General features: G+C 43.3%; 1 protein-coding gene across 1 annotated transcript; it reads left to right on the forward strand.

Annotated features, from left to right (window-relative positions):
• Nucleotides 1-811: 811 nt before the first annotated feature.
• MUC13 (mucin 13, cell surface associated) lies at nt 812-12,440 on the forward strand. Its single transcript, XM_048486513.1, has 6 exons — nt 812-933; nt 3,341-3,449; nt 4,557-4,594; nt 5,495-5,582; nt 9,139-9,370; nt 10,770-12,440. Exons 1-6 carry the CDS (start codon nt 900-902, stop codon nt 10,806-10,808), a joined length of 540 nt encoding a protein of 179 aa, XP_048342470.1. The 5' UTR covers nt 812-899; the 3' UTR covers nt 10,809-12,440.
• The last annotated feature ends 13,002 nt before the right edge of the window (nt 12,441-25,442 follow it).

The raw sequence follows: 25,442 nt of genomic DNA on the forward strand, positions 1-25,442 counted from the left end.
TACCAGAGATTGACCTGAACTGCATCTGACAAACAGGTTATAAGAAAGTGACACCATCAGAAGATATTAGTTGGCTACAATATCCTCTTTCCTGATGTGTTAGGATCAAATGCAAGTCACTGAACATGAGGAATTCATTATATGGCTTCCCAATAGTATGTGTTGGCAGTTATTGATACAGAAGGGGAGTTAGCAAAAGAGAGAACAGGGAGAAATTGACAGCTGTGCATGAGGATCACTATGTCAAGAAGAGAGGCATTTCACATGGGATCCAGCAAAGCGAATATGCAGGCAGTACAAAATCTGAATGACGGCTGGGTTTCTCTGGGTTTCTCTGGCTCAGACTGAAGAGATGAAACTTCTAAATCAGCTTTAAAAATTTAATAAGATGGAATGAATAGTTTAATTATGGCATTTGAATTAGGTGCGAAATTTATTAACTGGGTTCAGCTGGGTCCAAGTGGTTATGATTGCATTTCAATTACAATGAAAATGTTGGCCTTTTACAGTGCAGTCTTAAGAGTTTCACCTTACTAAGTCCACTAAAGGACAAGGGGTTGCACTTCTAAATCAAGATCTCATGAATGTTATTTTATTTGAATGCCATTTGAATGTTATTTGAGTCTTACTGATATTTGAAACAGAGGGCGATGTAATAACAATGTTGTATTGAAGAGTGTAAATGTGAATCATCTCATCCCTACCACTGTAAGTTGTGTATCAATGGAAACATCTACAGTAGATAGCAGTGATGCTTGTCGTTCTGGTAATAACAGACATTATAAATTTTATTAGATGTACGACAGTGTGTTACACTGAAGATATGTGATAGCCAAACTCAAACCTGCACAGAATCAGGCAATGATACTATTGCAACCTGTGACTGTAAAAAAGGATTGATGAAGAAGTATCTACAGGACTTATCTTGTTCATGTAAGAACCTGGAAATACATTGCTGTGTATATGAGCGCCTTTTTTGCATCTTATTCATAACTATTTTGGATTGTTATCACTGTCCGTTGTTAAAAATCATTTTCAGAGACTTACAGAACTTGAAAATTAGGCCCTCTTTGTGCCAAAGCTTTATATTTGAATCTGAATAATTATTTAGCATGTGACTAAACATATAGTTCCCCACCCAACCTCCTCCCCCCTATTGGAGTTTCTGAGACAGAGCTTGTGCAGAATATTCCAGGAGCACTTTGGATGGTCTGAAAGTTAAATCTGGCAAGGTAAGATGGACCTTATTGGTTCGTGGGTAAGAGACTGCTATGTTCCCCAAAGAAGCCATCTGTGCATGAAATCATAGAAGTATAATAAAGAAATTCAAAATGTTATTCCTGTACAAATAGTCCCTTAGGATAGGTGTACTTTTGGTCCTTTCTTGTATAGCATCTCTCCCACCCACCTCCCCTTCTCTACTTCTGAGGCTTATATCATCCCCTTCAGTGGACCTGGAATACAACAGATAAAGAAGAGGATTTAGCAGTGCATGACAGAGGGAGAGAGTTTAGGCAGTGATCGTTGGTGAGAGAATAAGGCTGTTTCCTTTCCCCCCCTTGTTTGAGAGCCTGCGAAGTGAAGTTAAGAGTGGTGGACTTTGATCTAGAGAACTGGGTTTGATTCCTCACACACCACATGACCAGTGGGCTCTTATCTTGGGAATAAGATCTGGATCTGTTTACCTGCTCCTACACATGATGCCTGCTGCATGACTTTGTGTTACTCACAGTTATTTGGAACTCTCTCAGTCCCACCTACTTCACAAGATATCTGTTGTGGGAAGAGGAAAGGAAAGGAGCTTGTAAGCCACCTTGTGTCTCCTTACAGAAGAGAAAGGCTGGGCATAAATCCAGACTCCTCCTCCTCTTCTTCTTCTTGTTTTCATATGTGAAGGGTATGGTGAGAATGAATAAGTGTGTAAAAGGCAATGCAGAAATGTGATGAAAGACCATATTCCATGTGGAGGAATTGCACCATTTGACATGTGTTACCAAAAGGCCCATTTGAGAAGACCTCTAACAAAAAGTTGGAGCCCCATGGCCCAGTACTGCAGTCGAAGCTCTGCTCATGACTTGAGTTCAATCCCAATGGAAGTCAGTTTCAAATAACCAGCTCAAGGAAGACATAGGCCCCTTCTGCACACGCAAAATAATGCGTTTTCAAACCACTTTCACAACTGTTTGCATGTGGATTTTGCTATTCCGCACAGCTTCAAAGAGCACTGAAAGCAGTTTGAAAGTGCATTATTCTGCATGTGCGGAATGAGCCTCAGTCTTCTATTTTTCTGAGGTCAGTAAAATGAGCATCCAGCTAGCTGGGGATAAAATGTAGACAACTAGGGAAGGCAATGGCACACCACGTGTCAGTAATCTTTTAAACAAACAGTATGGTGGATTTAATTTGTGCCGATTCTTAACCTTGGAATTGGTTTCTAATGCTTGGGCTCATGTGAAGTTAGAGCAGATTAATTAAAGGATCAGGGTTTTCATCTCAAAAACTGCAGTGACACTTCTCTTGCAAATCTGAGGGGTTGCTGTGGGGTCCAAAGAACTGTGAGTAGCCCAAGGTCACCCAGAAGGCATCATGTGTAGGAGTGGGGCACCAAATCCAGTTCAATGCAAAGGAGGCCACATGTGTAAACATGGCCTTTGAATCTTGATTTGTGGGTGTATGAAAGAGGAAGAAATATGCAATGATCAGATCACTGAGCAAAGTGTTTTGTTGCCTCCTTGGTTGTGAGATCATTACCTTGCTCCTGCATTTGATGTTACTATGAAATAATTATTAAGATCCAATGAGCCCTATGTGTGACCATAAAGTGTATTTGTGTGCATAAATAATTGATTTTGATTTCCCTGCTGCTTCTTATTATGGCGCCTTAAACGCTACACATTGGATATTGTGCTTTCATTGCACTAAACACTTGCAAGTGGATTGGTTTGTCCACACAAGAGAATCCAGTTGCAAATTATTATTGTGCAACAACAGCAAAATATCCAAGAAGGGGCAGGATCAACCCAGAAGTACCCTTGACTTTCAGGGGTAGTTTGAGTGGGACTGTAAAGGGATCAACAAGAGAACCAAAAGGTACCACATCACACACAAAAATATTTTACGAGGCCCTTTGGATTTCAGAGAATGTATTTGAATGCTTTGATACTCATTGTGTACCAACACCTGCATTCTTGACATGTCCTCATTTACAGTTGCTTCCTCCTGAAGCTGCTTTTCATGCCTACCATATGGCTATTTTTATTCATTTTGGGGTGTAAGCTGTCATTTGGCTTTCCAAAGCTGCTAAATATTGTTACTGATTTCTTTCTTACTTTAAATGCAGTGTGTACTGATTGTTCTCCAGAGGACAACAGACAATGTATCATAAAACATGATGTGCCACAGTGCCAATGCATGATTAATTCCTATCGTAAGGGTGACAAATGTCAGGAGTAAGTATTTTGTTATTCTGCCAAAATTAAATAAATTCACCTTTTGGACACAAAATTGAACAAATTCACCTTTTGGTTGTCCACACAAGAGAATCCAGTTGCAATTTATTGTTATTGCAAATTATTGTTATTCATTTGAGCTGTTGGAGGCATGCTCTATTCCACTTTGGTAGTTGGTAAAACATTGCTACATGAGTGAGCCTAAAAACAGGGTTGTTGTGTTCTCGGGTTGCCTGCCATTGATTGCAGAACATCTCTTCAATTAAAATATCATGGAACATGACTAGCAGTCTGTGCTATTCTAATGAAATTTTTCCCTTCACTAAGAAATATAAACATTCTATGGCTCTGATAAGTCTTCGAATCATAGTTTCTGGCAGGTAAACAAAGAACAAGCTGCCTCCTACAACTCTTCCACACAGCTAGCTGTTGAAGAAGAAAGCAGTTAATGTGCACACACGCACGCGCACACACAACTATTAGTAGTAGAAGGAAAGGGAAGATACAAGAGTCTGGTATGTGACATGAAATTGAGACCCAAGTAGGATGTCTGGATTCCTACAGAATCTAGAATTTTTCTACAGCTGAGCAGGATTTTTGCATGACCGGTGGGGGGAAAAACATGCTTCACTGAACTATGCTATTCAGTAAAACTGGTGAGAGCGGTGATGAACGAAGGTTGAGATGACCTGGAAGAGATGTCTGGGCACTGCAAGAGATGCCTGAAATTGTCAAAGGTTTTCACCTCTGGAATCAACTGACTGTTGTGGGTTTTCTGGGCTTTGTGGCTGTGGTCTGGTAGTTTTTGCTCCTAACATTTCAGTGGCATCTATGGATGGCATCTTCAGAAGCATGTCACAGTGAGATGTATTTGGAAACAGCCACACAGCCTGGAAAAAGCAAAACAGCCAGATGCCTGAAAGTTCACCTGAGCTGTTGGCGGCATGCTCTATTCCACTTGGGTAGTTGGTAAAACATTGCTACATGATGCAGTCTCTACTGAGTTTAGATTTTTAAGAAAATAGTTTATGTGAAATAAATATGACGACTACTGTGATGTCACTTCCTTTCATTTGAACAGCACAAAATGTTTTTGTTTTCACTTAGGTGTGATTTTGGCTATTCTGGAGAAAACTGTGAAAATAGTAAGTGTCTAATAACTTTCCTGAAGTCCAACCATTTTCGTGAAGACCAAGGAGCTTCCTCATTGTAGGAATATAGCCAAATTCTAGCTGCTCCAATATTATTACTGCTCCCAGTCCCAGTAGAGAACAGGATCCCACATCTGGATCCTCTCTAACCCGTCCCGAATGGGTTTAATGGACTTAACATGGCGCTGCAAATCGGTCCATGTCATATTCTGAGATGTAACAAGATGTCTCTCACAAATAATTATTACCCTTTGCTTTTCACCCAGGCATTGCTTCCTTTTTCCTTTTCACTATCATTTGAAAAGAGACATCAGGAAAGTCCAAGGGGGAGATTTTTTGATTCAAAAAAAGTCTGACACAGTCTTTCCCTTGGCATGATTCAATGGATGTAAGTCTGTTCCCTTTAGTTATTTCATTTCACCCCCTCTCAACAGAAATGGTATATCAATGGAGAAAGAAAAAATCTAAATAGTCCAGACATAGGTGCCCTAGTCAAAGGAATGATGGTGCATTTGGACTCAGCCAGAATAATTTATTTTTATTTATTTATACTTTAAATTGTAGGCCACCCTCCCCCGAAGGGCCCAGTCATCCTTTTCCTACTCCACAGTGCCCAGATATATGTCATCGTATATGGGTTATTTGGATAGAAGGTCTCAGAGGCTGAGAAAATTAAATGCCAGTTTATGGCCCTTAAGCTTTGTATAGCTTATCAGAACATGTTTTCAGGTAATATAGTGCAAACCCAGTTACTTTGCAAAATTTTCCCAAGGTAGCTGTAGAAGTTCTATCCCTATACTGTGTAGAAAATCATGTATTTTATCATATAAAATATTTAATATTTTATATTAAAAATAGTGTTCTCTATGATCATTTTAATCTGCATTTTTACAGATTACGTGGCTATCATCGTAGGAGTGGCCGTTGCGTGTGGAATTGTTATTGTAGTCTTAGCTGGAGTGCTTATTTACAAATCAACCAGGTACAAATTGTTTGACAATATGCCACTGCCAACTTTGTCACATTAGATGAAGCATGTTACTCCATCTTTATTTGTTTGTTGGCCATTCAGCTGCCAGGACTGTAAATGAAAACTTCAGCACAATTTCCTCTCCAGAAGTTTTTTTTTAAGTTTAAAAAGGCATGAAATATGAGGGGGGGAGGGGTGCTAGCTCATCTTTATGCAGTGGTAGTGGCAGTGGCAGTGTCAACCCCAACTGAATCCTCAGCTGATTTTCCTATTTCCTAGTTCAAGGGAGCCAGAATGGAGAATGGGCCTCAGAATGGAGTAAAATCAGGGTTTCAGTCACCTTGTTCATCATCTTCCCCCTGGGTACCTCCATAGCCTGGTAATTTTCGTTGTGCGTGCACAATGACAATAAAATGCTTATGCTTAATGTCCCTGTTTTTCCTGGCTAGTATTTTTGCCCCATTTTAAACCTGATCAACATCTTATACAGGCTTGGTACAAGTATATAAGCTCTGGTGAGGGAAAACATACTCACAAGAGGCTGGACCCCATCTTGGCTGCTTTTCTAGCCGTATTTCAATCCCATCCATGGAGCCCACAGAACTCCACAAAGCTGTGTCCTGCCTTCAAAGGGCCCTACTGTGGAGTATTGTGGACAGTATTTTGGAAGCCCCTTCCTGTCACCAGGTTAGATGGCAGTCTTGGTCAGCGCCTCCTGCTAGGGTCATCAGCTCTGAGTTGGGAAATTCCTGGAAATTTGGAAGTTGACCTTGGGTACTAGTGAGTTTGGGGAGGGGAAGGTTTCCAATCAGCAACAGCTGGCAACCAGCAAAAATCTGAGAGCGGGTGCATGGGCAGTCATGGGTCATGGCATGCAGTCACTTCTGGAGACAACCTGAATGTAATATCAGACCTCTCTAGGAATTACTAGTAGTTATTTTTGTGGACTGGCATACTTCTGCCAGCTTCTGGATGAGCAGCAGTAAACAGGAGCCGGGGAGGGTGATTTTCCAACCCTTGATAGGAAGCTGGTAATCCTTCTTAGTGGAGATATTATGCCATAGAGTCCATCCTCCAAAGCTGCCCTTGTTTTGTACAGGAACTGGTCTCTGTAGCCTGGAGATCAGATGTAATCCTGAGAGAACTCCAGGATCCCCTGGTCTTTGGCAACACCTTCTCCAGTAGTGGGATTCAGTAGGTTCGCACCACTTCGGAACAACCAGTTGTTAAATTATTTGAATCCCATCACCAGAACTGGTTGTTAAATTATTTTAATCCCACCACTGACCTTCTCCCTATGGATGTCTGGCATGCAGAAGAATCAGGCTGGGTCACCAAGTTAATATGGGGCCATGGCTGGATCCAGACATGAAAGTCCATATAAATTATTTTTCTGAAAATCTCCTATCATTGTGCTACCAGAAGTAGATAGTTTGGTGCAATACTTTTCCCATCCTTCTTACCATATGCATGGAGCTATCTGGAGAGATTAAGCAGAGACTGCTCCCTCGAGTAGGTTGGTAACACCCAATTCTATTCCTTTCACTCTGAGCCAGGTGTGTCTGTGCCATCTCTGAATGATAGGTTCAGCATGATGTACTATTGGGCATTTTCTGGTAGTAGCTGTAGCCAGGGCGGCTTTTTGTCATGCTTTTACTAGCTAGGATTACTAACTCCATGCTGGGAAATTTCTGGAGATTTGCGGGCGAAGTTGGCAGAGAGTAGGGAACTCAGCCAAAGAGTGTACCCTCCAAAGGTGCTGTTTTCAACCAGGGGAGCAGATTTGTGTAGTCCGGAGATACACTGCTATTCTGGCACAACACCAGGCCCCACCTCCAGGGCTGCAACCCTGGGCTGCACTCCTTTTGGAAAATAAGAACAGAGCCCTTGTTTTGCATGCCTTGGAAGTCTCTCTGCTTGTCTGCAGCTGAGTGCTTTCTGAAGAGAGACAGGAAACTGTATGACTTTAAAATATGTTTGACTGACAATGGCCAACCAATATGTTACATGTTGTCAGATAAACCATCTGCTTTATGACTATGGTGAAACGTTATCAACTATTCTCTGAAAATTCACATGCCTCTAAACAGGGTAGCAGCCGACCTTCTTAGTTTTATTACCGAGTCATTTGTTAGGGAAACACGCCTTAGAGAAGGGCAAACCCAAGAGCATAGCAAAGCTTTCCCTGCTGGCCATCTGCTCTAATGCACACATCTCCCAACAGACTTTTATTTACTCATAATTGCTGCTTTGTTTTATTTCTGTTTTAGTTTCATAATCTAAAAATAACAATAGCTCTAAGCTGGCTCTGGTATTCCAAGAAGAAGCAGAGAAGAATTATTCAGTTAATTGTTGGCCTTCATTGAGTCCTTACCTTACATGGTTAGGTTAGAGCACATTACCTTTTTCATAGAGGCTAATTTGTTTCAAATTAATAATTAACTAAAATTTGTCTATAGTTACCATGAATATCAAACCTTTTCTTGATTTTTGTTGTTCTAAATTAACTTAAAAATACTTGATCAATCTTTGATTGACTTATTAACAGCCCCATCCAATGAGTCAGGCACCCAGTTGCAGTGCTGTGGCTAAACTGGCCCGCTACTCCCATGGAGGCTTCCTAGTGGTGTGGGGAAGCTTAAAATGCAAAAAAAAAAAAGCCTCCCTGCCACCGGGAATCCCCCACTGGGCTTAATAGACTTATGCCACATTTTTGGTGGCATAGGTCCAAAGCCCTGCTGCCAGTGTAACGGTGCTGCCAGTGTAACGAGGGCTATGGCTGGGAAGAAGCCAACTAATGACAGCTCCTCCCCCAGCCAAGCCCCCAGAGTCCACTGTGCTGGCGGCAGGGCACAGGAGTGCTGCCATGGCATCCAGCACCACATCCCACTGCTGGGGAGGGATGCAGCGGACACCCGCTGGTGGATTTGCACCCCCCCCTATCAGGGCAAGTGTCCCAGGGAGGGCAAATCTGCCTGTACGGCCCTGCTATACTGCCACCAGTGAATTTGACCTTCCCCTTTGGATGGGGCTGTAAATCTTTATTAAACATTCAACTGTCCATCCCTATGGTGATATGTCATTTAATTGGGTCTGACCAAATTTCACTAGAGTTACAAGAATTCCACTTGTAACCATTTAGTTTCTGGGCTAAATTCACTGTGTCTGCAAAGCTCTATCTAGCACATTTTAAACTCCACTCTTCCTCAAAGAATTTCCCTCTTATCCAGTTTACTACCTCAGTACAACCTCATGAAGGATGTCAGGCTGTAAGAATGACTAGCCTATGGCCACCCAGCAACCTCCATGGCAGTGTGTAGATCTGAACCTCTCCCCCCCCCCCCCCCCCAATATTGACCTGACATTCTAACTGCTGCACCACATTGGCCATTTTGGAAACCCTTCATTGCCTGGGGCTGGGAAATCAGCAGAAACATATCTACAAGATCATTTTGCTACTATCAGAGGTGAAACTTGTCACAAGTGAATATAATCTCTCAACTTTGAGAAGATATTACAGGTGGGGATTGTTAATTAATTCTTTTCTATTTGTAATGTATATTTATAGAGCAAAAAAGAATCTCAAACCTGAGAGAAGGAGTTTGTTAAGCAATGACTATTTAGCAACAGATATAGCTTCAGAAAGCAAATCTACCCAAAATGTTGCTCCAAGACAGAAAATCTTTCCCAGAATCCAAGTGAAGAACCCAGCTGGCCAAGGAGAATGGGCAAGAAACACTGGCGAAGGAAGCTCAGCAAACTCGGCCTACCTTCCTGATCAAGACTATGACGATGTTGATGTAGGTAGTGATTGTTTCAGGGGGAATAATCATAAGTTTACTCTTGTTGGTTATACCTGGAATACATTTAATTTTTGATAATGATTTTCACAGTGGTGATTTGGCTTTGTATGCCATGTTTTGACTGGCTTCGGTAGCACTGATAAACTACTTAATCATTAACATGTCCCTGAGATGGAACTGTGTATTAGTAGACATGTTATAGGTTATTACCATGGAAATTAACAAGTGTACAATAAGTGTACAATAACTGCATAATAAGTTCCTTGGATTCAAAGGAGTGTTTCCATAGGTGGAAGCATTTCTGCCCTCAAAGCACAATTTTCTGATCTCTCCCCTTCCACTACAACCCAGAATGTCCCCTGAAATGCTACTCCTTGGGAACAAGGTCCTGCAGGGAATAACATTGAAGTGGGAATTGGGAGGCAGAGAACTCATATTCCACAGGCAAAAAAGTCCACTAGATCCAAAACAGTTAATCCACTGTAAGCACATTGATGTGGGTCAGGGGCATAGCTAGGGAAAATGGAGCCCAGGGCGGACTCCAAGTTTTCTGCCCCACCATGCCCCCCAACCCCCATGCCCCACTTACCTTACTGGCGGCAGGGGCTGGTGGGGTGGGGCCAAGCAGGGGCACATGTAGCGGCCTCCGCCGTCCCTGGCAGGGTGGGACCGGGCAGGAGCACTCACAGCCCTGCATCAGCCTCTGCCCGCCCTGGCGGGGCAGGGGCAAGCAGGGGTGCGCAGCCCGGCAGTGACCTCTGCCGGGCCTGGTGGGATGGGGGGAGGGGGAAGGAGGAGGGGTGTGGGGGCAATTTTCAACCCCCCACATAACTCCAACAGCGGCTCCCCAGGGCACCTATCACCACCCCTTCCCGTGGAAGCTACGCCACTGAAGTCAGTGGATCTAGGTGGCCAGCCCAGGCCATCTCAATCTCATCAGCTATCATAAACTAAGTTGGGTCAGCTCTGATTAGTACTTGGATGGGAGACCACTGAGGAAATCTAGAACCGCTACACAGAGGCAAGCAATGGTAAATGACCTCTGAATATTTCTTGCCTTTAAACCTCAATGGGAATCACCATAATTCAGCTCCAACTTGATAGCAAAAACAAAAACCCACTTGCTTGGCTTTGCATAGGATTGTGTTGTAAGACAAATCTATATTTTAATACTTCAGCTGCAATCCTAAGCATTCTTACTGGGAAATAAGTTCCATTGCACTCTGTGGAATGTACTTCTGAGTATACTTTGTTAGGATTGCTGTGCTAGAGACTAATGCTAGGATATAAATGCTAGGATATAAATCCTAATGCTAGGATATAAATGTGACTCCTGCATGTTCTTGTCATTACTAAATTGTGTGTCATTTTCTTTTTTTCCTGTCAACATTTAAAGCCTTCCGCCTTTGAATTGAAAGCCAGAAGCAAATTCTGAGTCCATTCAAAAGGAAGACTGATCCATCATGAATATGGATACTGGCACTGAAGAACTATACCTACAAGAGAAGAATGGTTTGTGAAGAGATTAGAATTGGTTAAAATGGCTAAGCTTTATTCTTTGATAACTGGAAACCCCTTTTTGATTAAAACAAAACAGAACAAAAATGAACTGACAACTTGTGGATTTAAGAACGAAGAGAAAAAATGGAGATAGTAGAAAAAAGTGTTTATATTTGGCATATAGGAAATTGGGAGCCTTCCCCTTCCCCTTCAAAGTAGTTTGTGTGTGTGTTTTAATTGTTTTGTTTGTCTTTTAAAAATAACTTCTAATAAAAATAATATTGAAATAACTAGCAAATACAGAATTAAATTAAGGAACAGAATAAAAGGTTTGGTTTTTAAACACAAATACCAATTCCCTAATTCTCCTATCTTGGCAGCCCAATCCAGATAGGGGAGCTGAATGGCCACTGGAGTTGGTGCAGACTATCACCGACACGTTTGCCCTTCTGGCTGGCATAAGTGGTATTTACGCCAGGTGGGAGGACAAATAGGGAGGTGGAAAGACTTGCAGAACTGTGTCGGCCAAATGTGGATGCCAACACCACTAGGGTCAATCCAGGGGCAGTCCCAGAGGCAGAGCTGATATTAGTTAGTTCCTACTGGGCTTTGGCCCCTGGAACACCAGAGGCAGAGGGGATGGACTTACACCAGCTTTTTGGCTGGCATAACTCCGTTTTCCCCTGTGAAGGGCTTTCGGACAGCTGGGGATTCTCTAGCTTCTCCTGCCTCCCTGTGCCGCCTAAAAGTCTTTTGGAAGCAGCAGGGTAGCACAGAAGCAGCACCATCCCTGGCTGTTTCCAAGAACTGGATTGAGCTGTTAGACTTTAGACTTCTAGTGTTATGTATAATCTCTGCAAGAAAGAAGTGACTTTAATTATTTGTGATTACCTTTTGTCATAGCTATGAGGAATATTTTTCTGATGATCTTCTTTGCTTTCTATAAGGATTTATTTCCCTACCCCCTCCTTCCCTGTGTCTTACATTACCAACTTCCCTTCTTTCCTTTTATAATTTGTTTATGTAGTTTTTAATCTGCTTTTCATCAGTAAAATCCACTTTAATTTTACCTAGCATATCAGGCACTGTAAAAATCTATAAATATTTAAATAGTTTAGGTATGTATAAGATATTTTAATTTAACTACCATGTTAGAGTTTAGATATCTTTACTCTCATTTATGTTTACCAATATTCTGGTGAATTTAATTCTGTAAAACTGACCTGACTATAATGGTTTCAAATATATCAGTTTCCTTGTGTAAATAGCTAACCTTCTTAATTAAATAGTTACAATGCAAATTACATTATGTATTCTATTTAATACGCTGCCCTTCCCTCCTGGGCTTGATGTGGCTATTCCAAAGGGGGGGGGGGCTGAAACTGCTTAGGAAATGGTATGACCCCAGCACTGAAGTAAATGCCACTTTTGCCAGTGTAAGGAGCATTTATGCTGGCATAGGGGGCACTTACACCAGTGCTCAAGAGTTGTGCGGGTGCCCATACAGCCACAACGGCAGTGCTTCTATCTGAAATGTAGTTCCCCAATAAACATTTAACTTTATATTAAATTTGTGAGTCTGCTGTTTTTCTGCGTAACTAGCAACTTTCCAACAATTTTCTCTGAGCCTCACCTATTTCACAGGATCTTTGTGAAGTTACAGCTTGAGAGGAAGACACCACTTACATTGCCCTAAACATTTTGAAGGAAGGAATGGACATAAATGTACTTGCAACAATTCATAAATGAGCATGAAAACTGGTGTACAAATATGCTCAGTCAGGGGACCGTGCCACCGTAGCCAAACACAGGACCTTTTATACACGAACATCAAAGGAGGGCAAGAGGGCGGGTAAGGGGGCAGGCCCCTTACCTTGCAACAATAAAGAAACATCAACAGATAAAAAAAAGGTACAGTTACAACTTTGTGAATGGAACCATGAGATCTCGCTGTCAAGCGTCTTCCCGCAAGACTTTACAAGAGCGCAGAAACAGGGAGCAGAAAGTGTCCATTCATAAAACTGGGTGAGGCTGTTAACACACCCAGCCATCTGATTATCAGATGGGTGGCTTCCTTGGGTTATGCCTTGAGGCTCCCGTGCTTCAGTTCCACAACAAAAGAAGGTTCAAATGGTCCAATGGTGGACTTGGCATGTTCTTGAATGGCTGGGACATCTGGGGTGCCGTCATCAGATTCAATTTGTAATTCCAAAAGGGTCTTTGTTTTTGCTAAAGAGATTTACTGGGTGTTGGTCCAAACTGAATTCCAGGACTAACTTCCTTGGGTCTTAATATCAGCTGCTACCAGCTATTGCTTTTACTAACAGATACAAATATCTAAAGTAACATTTCTAATTTAAACATTAGATGCAATCCTAAAGAACTTACAATATAATAAAGAGCACACACACACACACACACACACTTAAAATAATCTATCAGTGCGTTTTTCTGCTGACAGGTAGTCTCCCAAACTACTGGACCGATTGCTTTGAAATTTTCACACAACGTCGCATTTGCATGTGGCCAGGTTTCCATACTGTTTCAACACCTCCTGTTGTGTACATGTCACAACTGTGCCCGTTATTTTGTACATGCCACACCTGTGACAGTTGGAACCACAGTTCTGTTCCGCAACAGCGCCATCTGCTGGCCGTCAAAGCAACACCCTCTGATACAAGGGAAACAACCATGCCTTCTTTGAAAACTGCTGCCATCTGGAGTGAAAGGGATGGCCTCGCCATTTGGACATGGCCCACCCACCCTAGCGGAGGAAGGGGAAAGTGAGGGAGGGTCCAGGGTTTTGCTGGACCAAACGCTCTTAAATTTGAACACAACGTAGCTCATGCCTCCCAGCGTGTTTTAAGCTACTTACCCAGCTCATGTACCACACTGGCCAAGGTAAACCATGATAACAAGCTACGTTCCGCCCAGTTCTCCCCCCCCCCCACACACATAGGAACCGAAAGCCAAGTAGAAACGGATAACCTTTCATACACATCTCGGAGGGGTGCGTTTCAGTTGAACTGTGAGAGGTATTGTGTCCTTGCCACACCTATGACAGTTGGAACCATGGTATGGTTCTGCAACAGCGCCATCTGATGGATGTCAACAGCAACACACTTCGCCTGCAAGGGAAGGGAGTGAAAGGAACAGGGTCCACCATCTGGACATGAGCCACCCACCCTAACAGAGGAAGGGGAACATTAAGGAGGGAGGGCGTGGGGTGCCATGCAAGGGAACGGAAGAGAGGGAGGGGAGCGAGGAGCCCCTTGCCCCTCCCCTCCCTTGCAAGCATTGTGCAATGACACATCTTCGAACCGTTCGCTTTTCCTTTTCTTTCTTTTCCACTTCGCCAGACTGAGCCACAGCAACGCGTGGCCGGGGACGCTAGTATATATATACTAGGTACCAGCACCAAAATTGATGTTTGTGTGACAAATACCCATATTTGGGAAGTTGTTTCAATTGAACGACAGCACAGAAAGGGTTAATCCCTGCCCTGTACTGATTGGCTGAGGGGAATTGCCTGCAGGTTGAAAATGAGGCATCAAGGGTGCTGAAGGGAGGTTTTTTTGTTTGTTTGTTTGGTGTTCTCTGGGGAGAGTCCCAGGAAGGGAGACACTGAGAAAGGGGTCTGAGTCTAAAAAGAAACCCCTGAAAGGGCTAAATAAAATTCGGGTGACCCTAGAAACGTGTCATTGGGGCTTGTTTACACTCCCAAAAGGGGAGGTCTCCCAGATATGGCTGCAGGGAAACGCCTGAGGGAGACTGGACAGTGTTGAAGTGGAAGACCAGCTTCCTGAGGGGAGAGCTGTGACTCTTCTTGGTATAAGCCAGTGGACATGGGGATTCTAGGCAGGGACCCAAACAACTCACCTTTGGGCTTTGGAACATATGAGAGCCTAAATACTGGAATGCCTATAAATACTTCTGTTTTTCATTATATGTCTATTTGTTCCTCATTCCTACCAAGTTTAGCTTTAACGTTCATTTAATAAAAACTTTTGATGTTGTGCTATAAAGCAATACAGGCTCTAGTACTGATTATTCTAGAGGTACTCAGAGGAAAAAGTGGGAATAATTTCTGAGGAAATAGTTCCTCCGTTTTGGGACTTGTGAGAAGAGGGGAATCCTTTTCTTTCTTTCTTTCCTCCCCAACCCGCAGCCTGTGGGAGTGTTCGCCTCAGCTTGTCCTTTAAATAGTCCCCAAATTTCAAGTTAATTTGACCAAGGAGTCCAATTCTGTGGGTCCCTGAACAAGTGGTCCCCAGTAATCACTGGCGTAATGCCCATTGGGCAAGGTGGGCAGCTGCCCAGGGCATCACCTTGTGGGGGGGCATCAAAATGCTGGGTTCGTTTTTGGGTATTTTAATGGGTTTCCATTTTTGGCCTGCAGGGGGCGCAGTTTTTAGGCTAGCGGCACCAAAATTTCAGTGTATCATCAGGAGACTGTCCTTATGCTACCCCCCCAGGTTTGGTGAGGTTTGATTCAGGGAGTCCAAAGTTATGGACTCCAAAAGGGGGTGCCCCTATCCCCATTGTTTCCAATGGGAGCTAATAGGAGATGGGGGCTACAGTTTTGAGGGTCCATAACTTTGGCCCCCCTGAACCAAACTGCGCCAAACCTGGGGGGTATCATTAGGGCAGTCTCCTGATGAGACCCTGAAAGTTTTGAGACTGTGACTTCAGAAGTGTGCCCCCCACAGCCTGCAACCCCCATTGACAGCAATGCAGAAAACTCAATGCAGAACAAAGATTCTTGGGCAAATTTCTAGGATGTTCCTGCAGGGGGTGCATTTTTGGATGTATCGGCACCAAAATTTCAGGGTATCATCTGGAGATGATGGCACCCCCCAAGCTTGGTGCAGTTTGGTTCAGGGGGGGGCAAAGTTATGGACCCTCAAAACTGTAGCCCCCATCTCCTATTAGCTCCCATTGGAAACAATGGGGGATGGGGCACCCCCTTTGGGAGACCATAACTTTGGACTCCTTGAGCCAAACCTCACCAAACTTGGGGAGTAGCATAAGGACAGTCTCCTGATGATATGCTGACATTTTGGTGCTGATATGTCTAAAAATGCACCCCCTGCAGGCACCAATGTCCTGGTGCAAAAAAACAATTTGGTCATGGCCGCCCATGGGGGGGGGGGGCATCCAACTCAGGTTTTGCCCAGGGCTACAGTTTGCCCAGGGCTGCCTCGTTACGCCCCTGCCAGTAATCCTTCACTGTTTCCTACAGAGGGAAACTCCCCATCCCCCTTGAAAAATGTAACACCCAAGAATCTCTCCACATTGGAATGCAATAATACTTTGTTCCACATAAAGATGACAGTAGATTTTATATTCCTCCTCCACAGAACAAAGCATGCCGGACCTTCTTTGTTGTAGAATGCTCAGCCAGGGTCCTAGTGCAAATCAAATTTAATGAATACAGTCTTAGATCAGCAGTATAAATATAATACGTAAAAATTGAGACCACGTAAAAATGGAGACCACAAATATAATACGTAAAAATGGAGACCACTACATACAGATAAAATATCAGATTAATTACAAAGTTTACAGTGCAGAAACAGCCATGCGGCCCCATCCAAATCCACCTGTGAGAGCAGAGCATGGCTGTGCTGTCAGATTTGCCCTTCCTGGGGCATTTGCCCTCCACTTTCTTTCTTTCCTCCCCAACCATGGAGTTGGAGGATGCTGTACTTTCCTCCCCAACCACGGCATTGGGATGCTGTACTGGACGCTGCACCAGCATGCCAGTGCCCCTGCTGCCACCATCGGCATAGCAGGGGCGGGCCTGGGAGGAATCAACATTAGTCGGCTCCCTCCCAGCCATTCACTGCCTTATGCCAGAGGCCAGTAGTTTAGACTTAAGCCACGAAGAGGTGGCATAAGTCTACTGAGCCCCAAGGGGACTTCTTGGTGGTGGGGAGGCTTTTTCACTTTGTACGCCTCCCATGTCACTGGAAACCTCTATGGGAGCAGCAGGGCGGTGCAGCCACAGTCAACCACCTGGTCACTTGGGTGGGGCTGACAATAACATAAATATGATCCACTTGGCCTTACGGGCAAACCATGAGGAGGAGGAAGTGGTGTGGCAGCAGCAGTCTGGTGAATTGAAATAATGAAGTATACCTATGTCATCCTGATTAAAAGATACGTTTTGGATACATGAAAAGTATCTGTGTTTCAATCTGTCTTTTAAAAACAAGCCTAATTTTGACATTTACACTAATTTTCAGCTTTTATTGGCCAAAAACTTCCTTTGTGGCATTAGTACTATATCTGAGAAGAACTGTGGCCTCCAAACTTTTTCTAATACTTGAGTTACTAGCCACCAAGAACTGTATTCCTAACATGGTTCTTTGTACCTCCATGCAAATCCTTTGGAGTGACTTCCCTCTATCTTTAGTTTCTATTTGCCTTGCATTTAAATTATTATTCAAACATGACATGACTTTCTGACACACTGTTCTTTCATGAAGCTGGTTAGGAATACAAACAAGCCATTTGAAGGAGCATGCCAGCATTCTTTATAGACTTATCAATTTGACGATGGCCTCTATAAAATTCTTAATAGAGTAATCATTGATTTTTTTTTCTCCATATGTTACCTGGACATCTCTGAAAACCTCACTCAGTTCAAGGGTCAGATCTAATTTCAAAATATCTAATTCTTAACATGGCCTTATCTGTGGGTACCTGAATTCAAAGACTGAAGTCATCAACAGACAAAATAGATCTCTCTACAGATCTGAGAAAATCCCCAGGTTTGCAGAAAAATCCAAAATCTAAACAAACAAACAAACTTTGGGAGGACTAAAATCCCCTCCAGATAATGATAAAACTCATGCCTGTGCATTTAAGAAATGGATACTGTAATGATTTTAATATGTGGGCAAGAGAGATTTTAAACTGAGAGCTAAATTGGAGAGAGAAAGAGGGTGAGGGGGGATGAGAAAGTGATATGAGTGGTTGATTCTGGAGTGTGCGTGTGGGAGGACTGAGCTGGACAGGCAGAAGGTGACAGAGCCTCAATAAACTGTTAGACAAAATCAAGACAGAGCCCTTCCACACACGCAAAGTAATGCGTTTTCAAACCACTTTCACAACTGTTTGCAAGTGGATTTTGCTATTCCACACAGCTTCAAAGAGCACTGAAAGCAGTTTGAAAGTGCATTATTCAGACCTATAAGAGAGAGAAGCTGTCGGAAAGTGTCAGAGTGAATTCATGCTGAACCCTCACAGCATTTGTTGCCTCAGTTTTATTTTATTTTGTAAATATTTTGCTTAAAACCTTGAAGTTACCTATCAGTTATAATTACTTCGTTTGAAGAAACATTGGAATCCCACCCTAATTTCCTTAGGACCATGTATGACATCCACTTTGCCTTAAAGCTTGTACACAGTACCAAGAGGAGATAAGGTTTTTTGAAAAAAAACTTATATTCCTGGTGGCAGCTACTATATGGGGAAGAATTAGGGGAACAAATATTAGTTGGCACTTATTTTACATTTATAAAGAAAAAAAGAGTGAACATTGCTTTTGGTGGTTGCTAGTGAAAGGGTCATCTTCTGAGATACCAGTGGCCATGGGTATTGCTAGGTGACCACAATAATGCCAGTCTGTTTCTGACATAAAAAGCAGGAAGGAAGATAAATTCCAAGGCTATTTTGTCCTCCTGCTACCTTCATAGAAGGACTCATTGGTGCAAGGCCCAGCAGCAACCTCTAAGGAATGTGATGGTAGCTGCCAGACAGCTGGGCCCAGTGGAAGCTTCTGTACAACTTGTGTAACTTAGCTGGGCCCAGCAGAGTTTTCACATAACTCACTTGAGTGACTTGCTACTGTATGACTTTTGCAACTTGGTCAGAATTTTCCCAGGTACAGAGTGCCAGGGGAGGAAACAGGGGAAAGCAAAGAGTCATTATGGTGTAGTACAGAGGTCTGCAACCTGTGGCTCTCCAGATGTTCGTGGACTACAATTCCCATCAGCCCCTGCCAGCATGGCCAATTGTAGTAGTTACAGTGTCAAACCATGATCTTGGAGACCCAAATTAAAATCTCTACTCTGTCATGAAGACTTGCTGGATGACCTTGGGCAGTCATTCTCTCATCCCATTTGCTTCCAGGAGAGCTTTGACATTTGTACGTGCTCTGTCTTATGGCATTCAAATCCATTTTGTGGGTGTTTTGTGATAAAATCATGCATCATGCTTTCACCTAGGAGATAATTTTGAAGTTTTCATTTCCTCTGATCTTTCAAACTGTACATTACAATGTTATTCCAAGAGATTTCATGAACATTTTTACATAAAAAGTAAAACTTCCACAAGATGGGGCTATATAATAACTCTAGTATAGAAACACGAGTTCAGTGATTACCATACCAGTAGTTACTTTTTGTTTTTTGTTGTTGTTAATTTAAGACTTAGCAATGAAATAAACGTAGCTCTAACAGTATTATGCTGTGTGATGAATTTGGCTGGAAATATTGGGGGGAAATTGCTGGATTTGAAAACTTCCCCAATAGAAAATGTCTCTGTGCACAAAAATGCACCCTAAATGTAACAGTTAACAGTTAACTATTTTTAGGAGAAGGTGTTAAAATGACCATCTTTATTCAACAGGTCCAGAAGTATTGTCGAAGGCTTTCATGGCCGGAATCACTGGAGTGCTGTGTGGTTTCCGGGCTGTATGGCCGTGTTCCAGCAGGAGAGGATGCTGCTAGAACACGGCCATACAGCTTGGAAACCACACAGCACTCCAGGTCCAGAAGTGTTTTTCATCCCATTTCAAAATCCTGCTAGTGTTGCATCTCATCCTATTTTGAACATATGCCCTTAATCATAGTATCAGCAATGTCTTTTTATGTGTGTGTTTCATGTTCTCCAGAGTCTATTATCATCATCCAAACGAAATGTAGCACTTTGAAAAGTACCTTGGGATTTCAGAGAAGAGCCCTTTTCCACGCATGTGTTCATAAACAGCTTTCTGATTTTAAAAAAAATTGACTGTTATACTATGTGTGTGTGCATGTGTGTGTTGTCAAGTCACATTTGACTCATGGTGACCCCTCAGGGTTTTGAAGGCAGGATACATTTGGAGATGGTTTGCCATTGCCTGTCTCCAGAGGTGGGATCCAACCAGTTCTCACCACTTCTCTAGAAGTGGTTACTAATTTTTTCTGAGTGCTGAGAAGGGGTTACTAAAGCAACCTCCCTGCCCAATAGGGACTGGAGGTGTGTGTGTGTGGCGGCACCACTGTTTGAATCCCACCACCATCGGAACCTGTTATTAAAATTTTTGGATCCCACCACTGCCTGTCTCCATGTGTGCTGAAAAAGTTCTGTGAGAAATGAGAAATGAGACAGGCCCAAAGTCACCCAGCAGGTTTCACGTGGAGGGGGGAGGGGAATCAAATCTGGGTCTCCAAATTAGAGTCCTCTGCCATTAACAGTTACAACACACTCTCTGACAGCTATACTAGACAAGAGGAAAGACAAATTGCTCATTTTAAGAGATGTAATATCCAAGAATGTAAGAAACTCTCACATTGGTCCTCTGGGAGCTGCTCTCGACTTCCCACCAAATCCTTCAGAGTAGCGACAGTGTGCTTGCTGATCAACTCCCACCACCTTTGGCAATTAGGTAGGATTTATTTTATGGTCTCCAGACAATCTTCAGGCCACACAGAATCTTGCTCATAAGATTGTTTCCTGATCCCTTAGCCAGCAACAGGGACATCAACTTCTAATTGGCTGTACAACTCAGTAGCAACAGCTGTTACTGAAGGGGAAACTGCAGTTGTGCTGAGACCATTATGATGTATCAATGGCTGTTAACTGGGTTTGGAAAAACTGGAAATGGATTAGAGTGGACAGCAGAGGCATAACAAGGGGGGAAAGCGCCCGGTGCACTGGTACATACTCCACTCCTGTCCCACCCCGGAATGCCCCCATCCCGCCCCGGAACGTCCCCCGCCCCCTTGGAGCTACGCCTCTGGTGGACAGTAATTTAAAGCATTTATGATTGGTTGTTCTCCTTTCCTAATAAAGAAAAAGAATGAAGAAAAACACTTGAAAGTCTGGAACTCAGTATTTATACTGTCATGATTTGTACCTTGTAATGATTTGTACCTTGTAATGATTTGTACCTGGTAATGTTTACGAACTGTCTTGAAGGGCAATGACACATTTGGTCCTAATTAAAGGCATTGTGAAGATTGTGTTTGGGTTTTTGGATTTTTCTTTTGGACTGACATGGCTGACAACTTTCCTCATTTACAATAGAGTGTGTTACAGTAATCTAGAATGTGTAACAGTGGCCAGATCCATCTTCTCCAGCAATGGGTATAGCTGGTGTATCTATTTAAGTTGATCCAACCCCAGCCAGCAGGTTTTCCATTGTTAAAATGGTTAACTCCCAAACTCCCAAACTGTGCACCTGCCCCTTCAGAGTGAATGTAACTGCATCTATGACTGGTCATATATCATTTATAAGACCCACCACATACATTCCGTAATAGTGCAGTATAGGAATTTATCTCTTCACTCTGTGTAACATGTGGAACAAATCAAAGTCAAATGAACTATCTTAGAAATCAACTTGTCAAATTTGGGAAATTTGAAAGCTGAGTAGAAGGCCTAGAACTAAAGACAAACATAGTTCCTGAAATATATGTTGGAATATGAAAACATTGGCACATTACAAAGAGAGAGAGAGAGAGAAGAAAGATTGCCTGAAGCATTGTAGGAGATAGCGTGTGCATATATATATATATATATATATATATATATATATATATATATACACATATATACACATATATATACATATATACATACACACACACACACACACACACACACACACACACACTTATTTAAATGATGCAATGTATGGGGAATATATAGGTAGATCCATCTTAAAAAACCTTTGCCCAAACTGTACAACTCATGACCAATCCAGGGGGGAGTGTGAAACTACATCAGAGAATGGCAGAGGGCTGTGCCAGCGTCTCTGCTCCCTCTGCCAGTGTAAGGAGCACCCCTGCCAGTTGGAAAGGGCAAAGATGTCAGCGTTGGGCACCCCACAGCTCCACGGTGACAAAACCCAGAAGTGGGTGCAACCATGAAGCTATGTTGGTGATCAAGTGGCCACAGCGTGGGGTGGTGGTGGCAGTCAGGGAGTTCCTGGGGATGGAGCCATTTCAGGCCACAAAGGGATTTCCAAGTAGCCAGGCAATTTTTCTTTTTTGCTGCCTCCCTGTGCTGCCTGAAAGCACTCTGGAAGTGTTGGGGCAGCACAGCTAGAGGCGTAGCTACAAGGGGACAGGGGCGTGCAAAGCACTGGGCACACACCCCTGTGGGGCGTGGCGGGAGCATTCCATGGCGTGGCGGAGGCAGAGGATGCACCACTGCACTGGGTGCTTTTGCCCCTTGCTACGCCTCTGAGCACAGCGGAACAGCAGTGACACCATCCGCAGCTGATGGGGCCCTGTGGATTAAGCTGTGAGTCCCTGCTGAATTTAGAGGAACTGAGCCACCAGTGTTGCTGCAAGGGATCCACTTTCTGTTGCCCCTTTAAAAATGAAAATCTCTTAAAGTGTGCCTTCATTTAATTTTCAATAACTTTGCCCCACCTGCCCAATTAAAACTTGTTAGAATCCTCTTTGTCCTTCCAACATGTTTCTTTTGTTTGGCTTTGGGGATCCACATAGCTAAACTGCCATTTCCCCTTTTAGCACGTTATTTCTATAGCTGCAGCTTTGTGTGGCTCATGCAGAGGGGGAGCAATATAAATGATGGAAGTGAGAGAGCTGCTGCCTGAGCCAGCAAAGCAAGCCCTGGGAGCACTCGTGTTTGGTTTTCTTGACAAGCAGAATGATGAAACTGCTGTTAAAGATACATCCCTGCAAAGTTAAGGGTCTGGCTGAAAGCCATAAGCCTGTAAATTTTTTAAATATATCAACATGCAGAATGAGTTTTCATTGCGTCTTCATTTTCTGCAGGAGAGATCAGCAACTCGTAAAACTAGCTGCTAAACATGGCTCTGTGTTATCAAGGTTGAATTCTGAAACTGTCATGAAACCACAGTTCATCAGAAGCTTGATGCTCGTATTGAACCTGATGACTTTCTACCCATTTCGGCTGCAGAAAAAAAGGAAAAGAGTTTGGATTTATACCCCACTTTTCCCAATCATAAGAAGTCTCAAAGTGGCTTACAAAGTGGCTTTTCCTTCCACTCCCCACAACAGACTGGGGCTGAGAGAGTTCTGAGAGAACTGGGACTAGCCCAATTGGCCATGCTGGCAGGGGCTGATGGGATTTGTAGTCCATGAACATCTGGAGAGCCGCAGGTTGCAGACCCCTGGACTAGCCCAAGGTCACCCAGTAGGCTTCCTGTGGAGGAGTGAGAAAAAGTTTGAAGCCATGTTGGCACTGTTGAAAGCTTCTGCCCAACAAAACCTGGAAGACATCAGAAAGCATCCTCAAATCCCAAAGTCTTAGTTAACTTCCAAAAGTGGCAGTAGAATGTGCTCCAGCAGATATATTTTAACAGTGTCAATGACAGGAGTACCACAGGACCCAACAGCCATCACTGCTGTCTGGACGGAACATTTTGTTGGATTGCCCATATCCTCTTCCCATCCATAGTAGCGGCTGGATTAACACAGAGGTCACAGGACCAGAGTTTGATGGAAAGGAGAAACAGACCATTTTGACTTGGGGAACGTAAGACATAATCTCTGTTTCTCTGATCCTCTCTATCTTCTCTGATTGTCTGCCAGCTAATACAAGTAAAGTATTTTCCTCTGCCTGCTGAAAGGCATGCAGAGTGGCTCTCTCTGTCTATTGTGGGCGTATATAGGAGAAACCATAGCCTCTGTCTCCTCTACAGTCCCACTTTGTCCTGCCATACACTGTATGCCTGCAAAGATTTTGCCTTGCCTGCTCAGCAAGTGGAAAGCCCCAGCTAAACAAATACCTCAAGTCAACAGGACAAAGTCCTCCCTACGTCAGTGCTATGAGTGACAGAAATTGGAAAAACTGAGAACAAAACCATCGCTGAATGATTATTTTGCTTATAAATATGCCATGTGGTGCAGTGTGGTGCAACAGTTAAGAGCAGTGAACTCTAATCTTGAAAATTAGGTTTGATTCCCCATTTCTCCACATGAAGCATGTTGGGTGATTTTGGGCTAGTCACAGTTCTCTCAGAATACTCTCAGCACCACAGACTTCACAAGGTACCTGTTGTGGGTGGGAAGAGGGAAGGTGATTGTAAAGGGAGGGCAGAAGGGACTGCCAGCAGCTGGGTTCAGTGGTGGGGCTGGGGGTGGGGGTGGGGCTGGGGTGGGCCCTGCCCCAGGCGTAACTGGGGGGGCACCCAGAGAACGGATGTCTCTGGGCACCATTTTCCCTCAGAACGCCTCTGCTCTGGGCAAATACTAAATGTAAACAGAATTGAAAATCCATGATTTGCTGATCACCAGGAGGAAGAATAGGGAGACAAGATGGGAACACAGCTACAATACAGTAAAAAGTAAATAGATGTATATGGCTTTCTCTCTTTGATGGGAGTCATTCAAAAGTGCTTAATTGTGGTGAGCTGCTCTGTGTCTCTCAGTTAAAGCAACTATTTGGCCCCTTCCACACATGCAGAATAATACACTTTCAATCCACTTTCAATGAACTTTGCAGCTGGATTTTACTATGTGGAATAGCAAAATCCAAACAAAAATGCAAACAAATGTGAAAGTGGATTGAACGTGCGGAAAGAGCCTTTGTCTCTCCTGAGGAATTTTGCTTGTTCTGCCTTGCTTTTTCTCTTATGCTAGCTGCTAGTCAGAAAGAGTTCACAATGCTGCTGGTATTCTTTGTAACTGAAAGAGAAGTTGTACAGCCGGGCTGTTAAGTAATAAAGGCTGCCACCTGGTGGATGAAAGTAATTCATGGAAAGTACTATTTACAATTCAATAGACTCCTATTAAACTACTAATTCCTGGGTTATTACTCCTGTTTCTTTTGTTTTTTGACTTGCAATATTGGACTTTTGATTCATGAATTGTGGATTTTAATTTTAATACTTGAACTGCAGTAAATATTTTTATATTTTTATATTCTATCAGACCACTGCAAAGGTGTATGGGGTCTGGCTCTCTGCGCCCGACCTCCTGCCCAGCTCCCCAGGTGCCCACTTACGGGAGTTGGCAGGGAGGGCGGGGGAGGACGAGGTTCTGGGGAAGGGCAGAAGCCGGCCTGCAGGGAGTTTTTGCCATCCCCAGGGCACCGTAAATGGCCCGTGCGGAAAGGGCCTGGGACTTGCTTAAAGAGTGTCATATAAGAACAATTCATTTCTTATTTTCCTGAACTTTACAAAAACAACATGAGGAGGAAGAAGCATTAACAGATTATATTGCCAGGATTCCCATGGAGAAATCTGCAGAAGAACACAAAGATATTTTGAATAGAAGCATATCCATCTATGAATTATCACAGGTCATAAAAGAATTGCAAAAGGGGAAAGCTCCATGACCTGATGGTTTAACTCTAGAAT

Source organism: Sphaerodactylus townsendi, linkage group LG02, assembly GCF_021028975.2.
Source record: "Sphaerodactylus townsendi isolate TG3544 linkage group LG02, MPM_Stown_v2.3, whole genome shotgun sequence".
Taxonomy (NCBI): domain Eukaryota; kingdom Metazoa; phylum Chordata; class Lepidosauria; order Squamata; family Sphaerodactylidae; genus Sphaerodactylus; species Sphaerodactylus townsendi.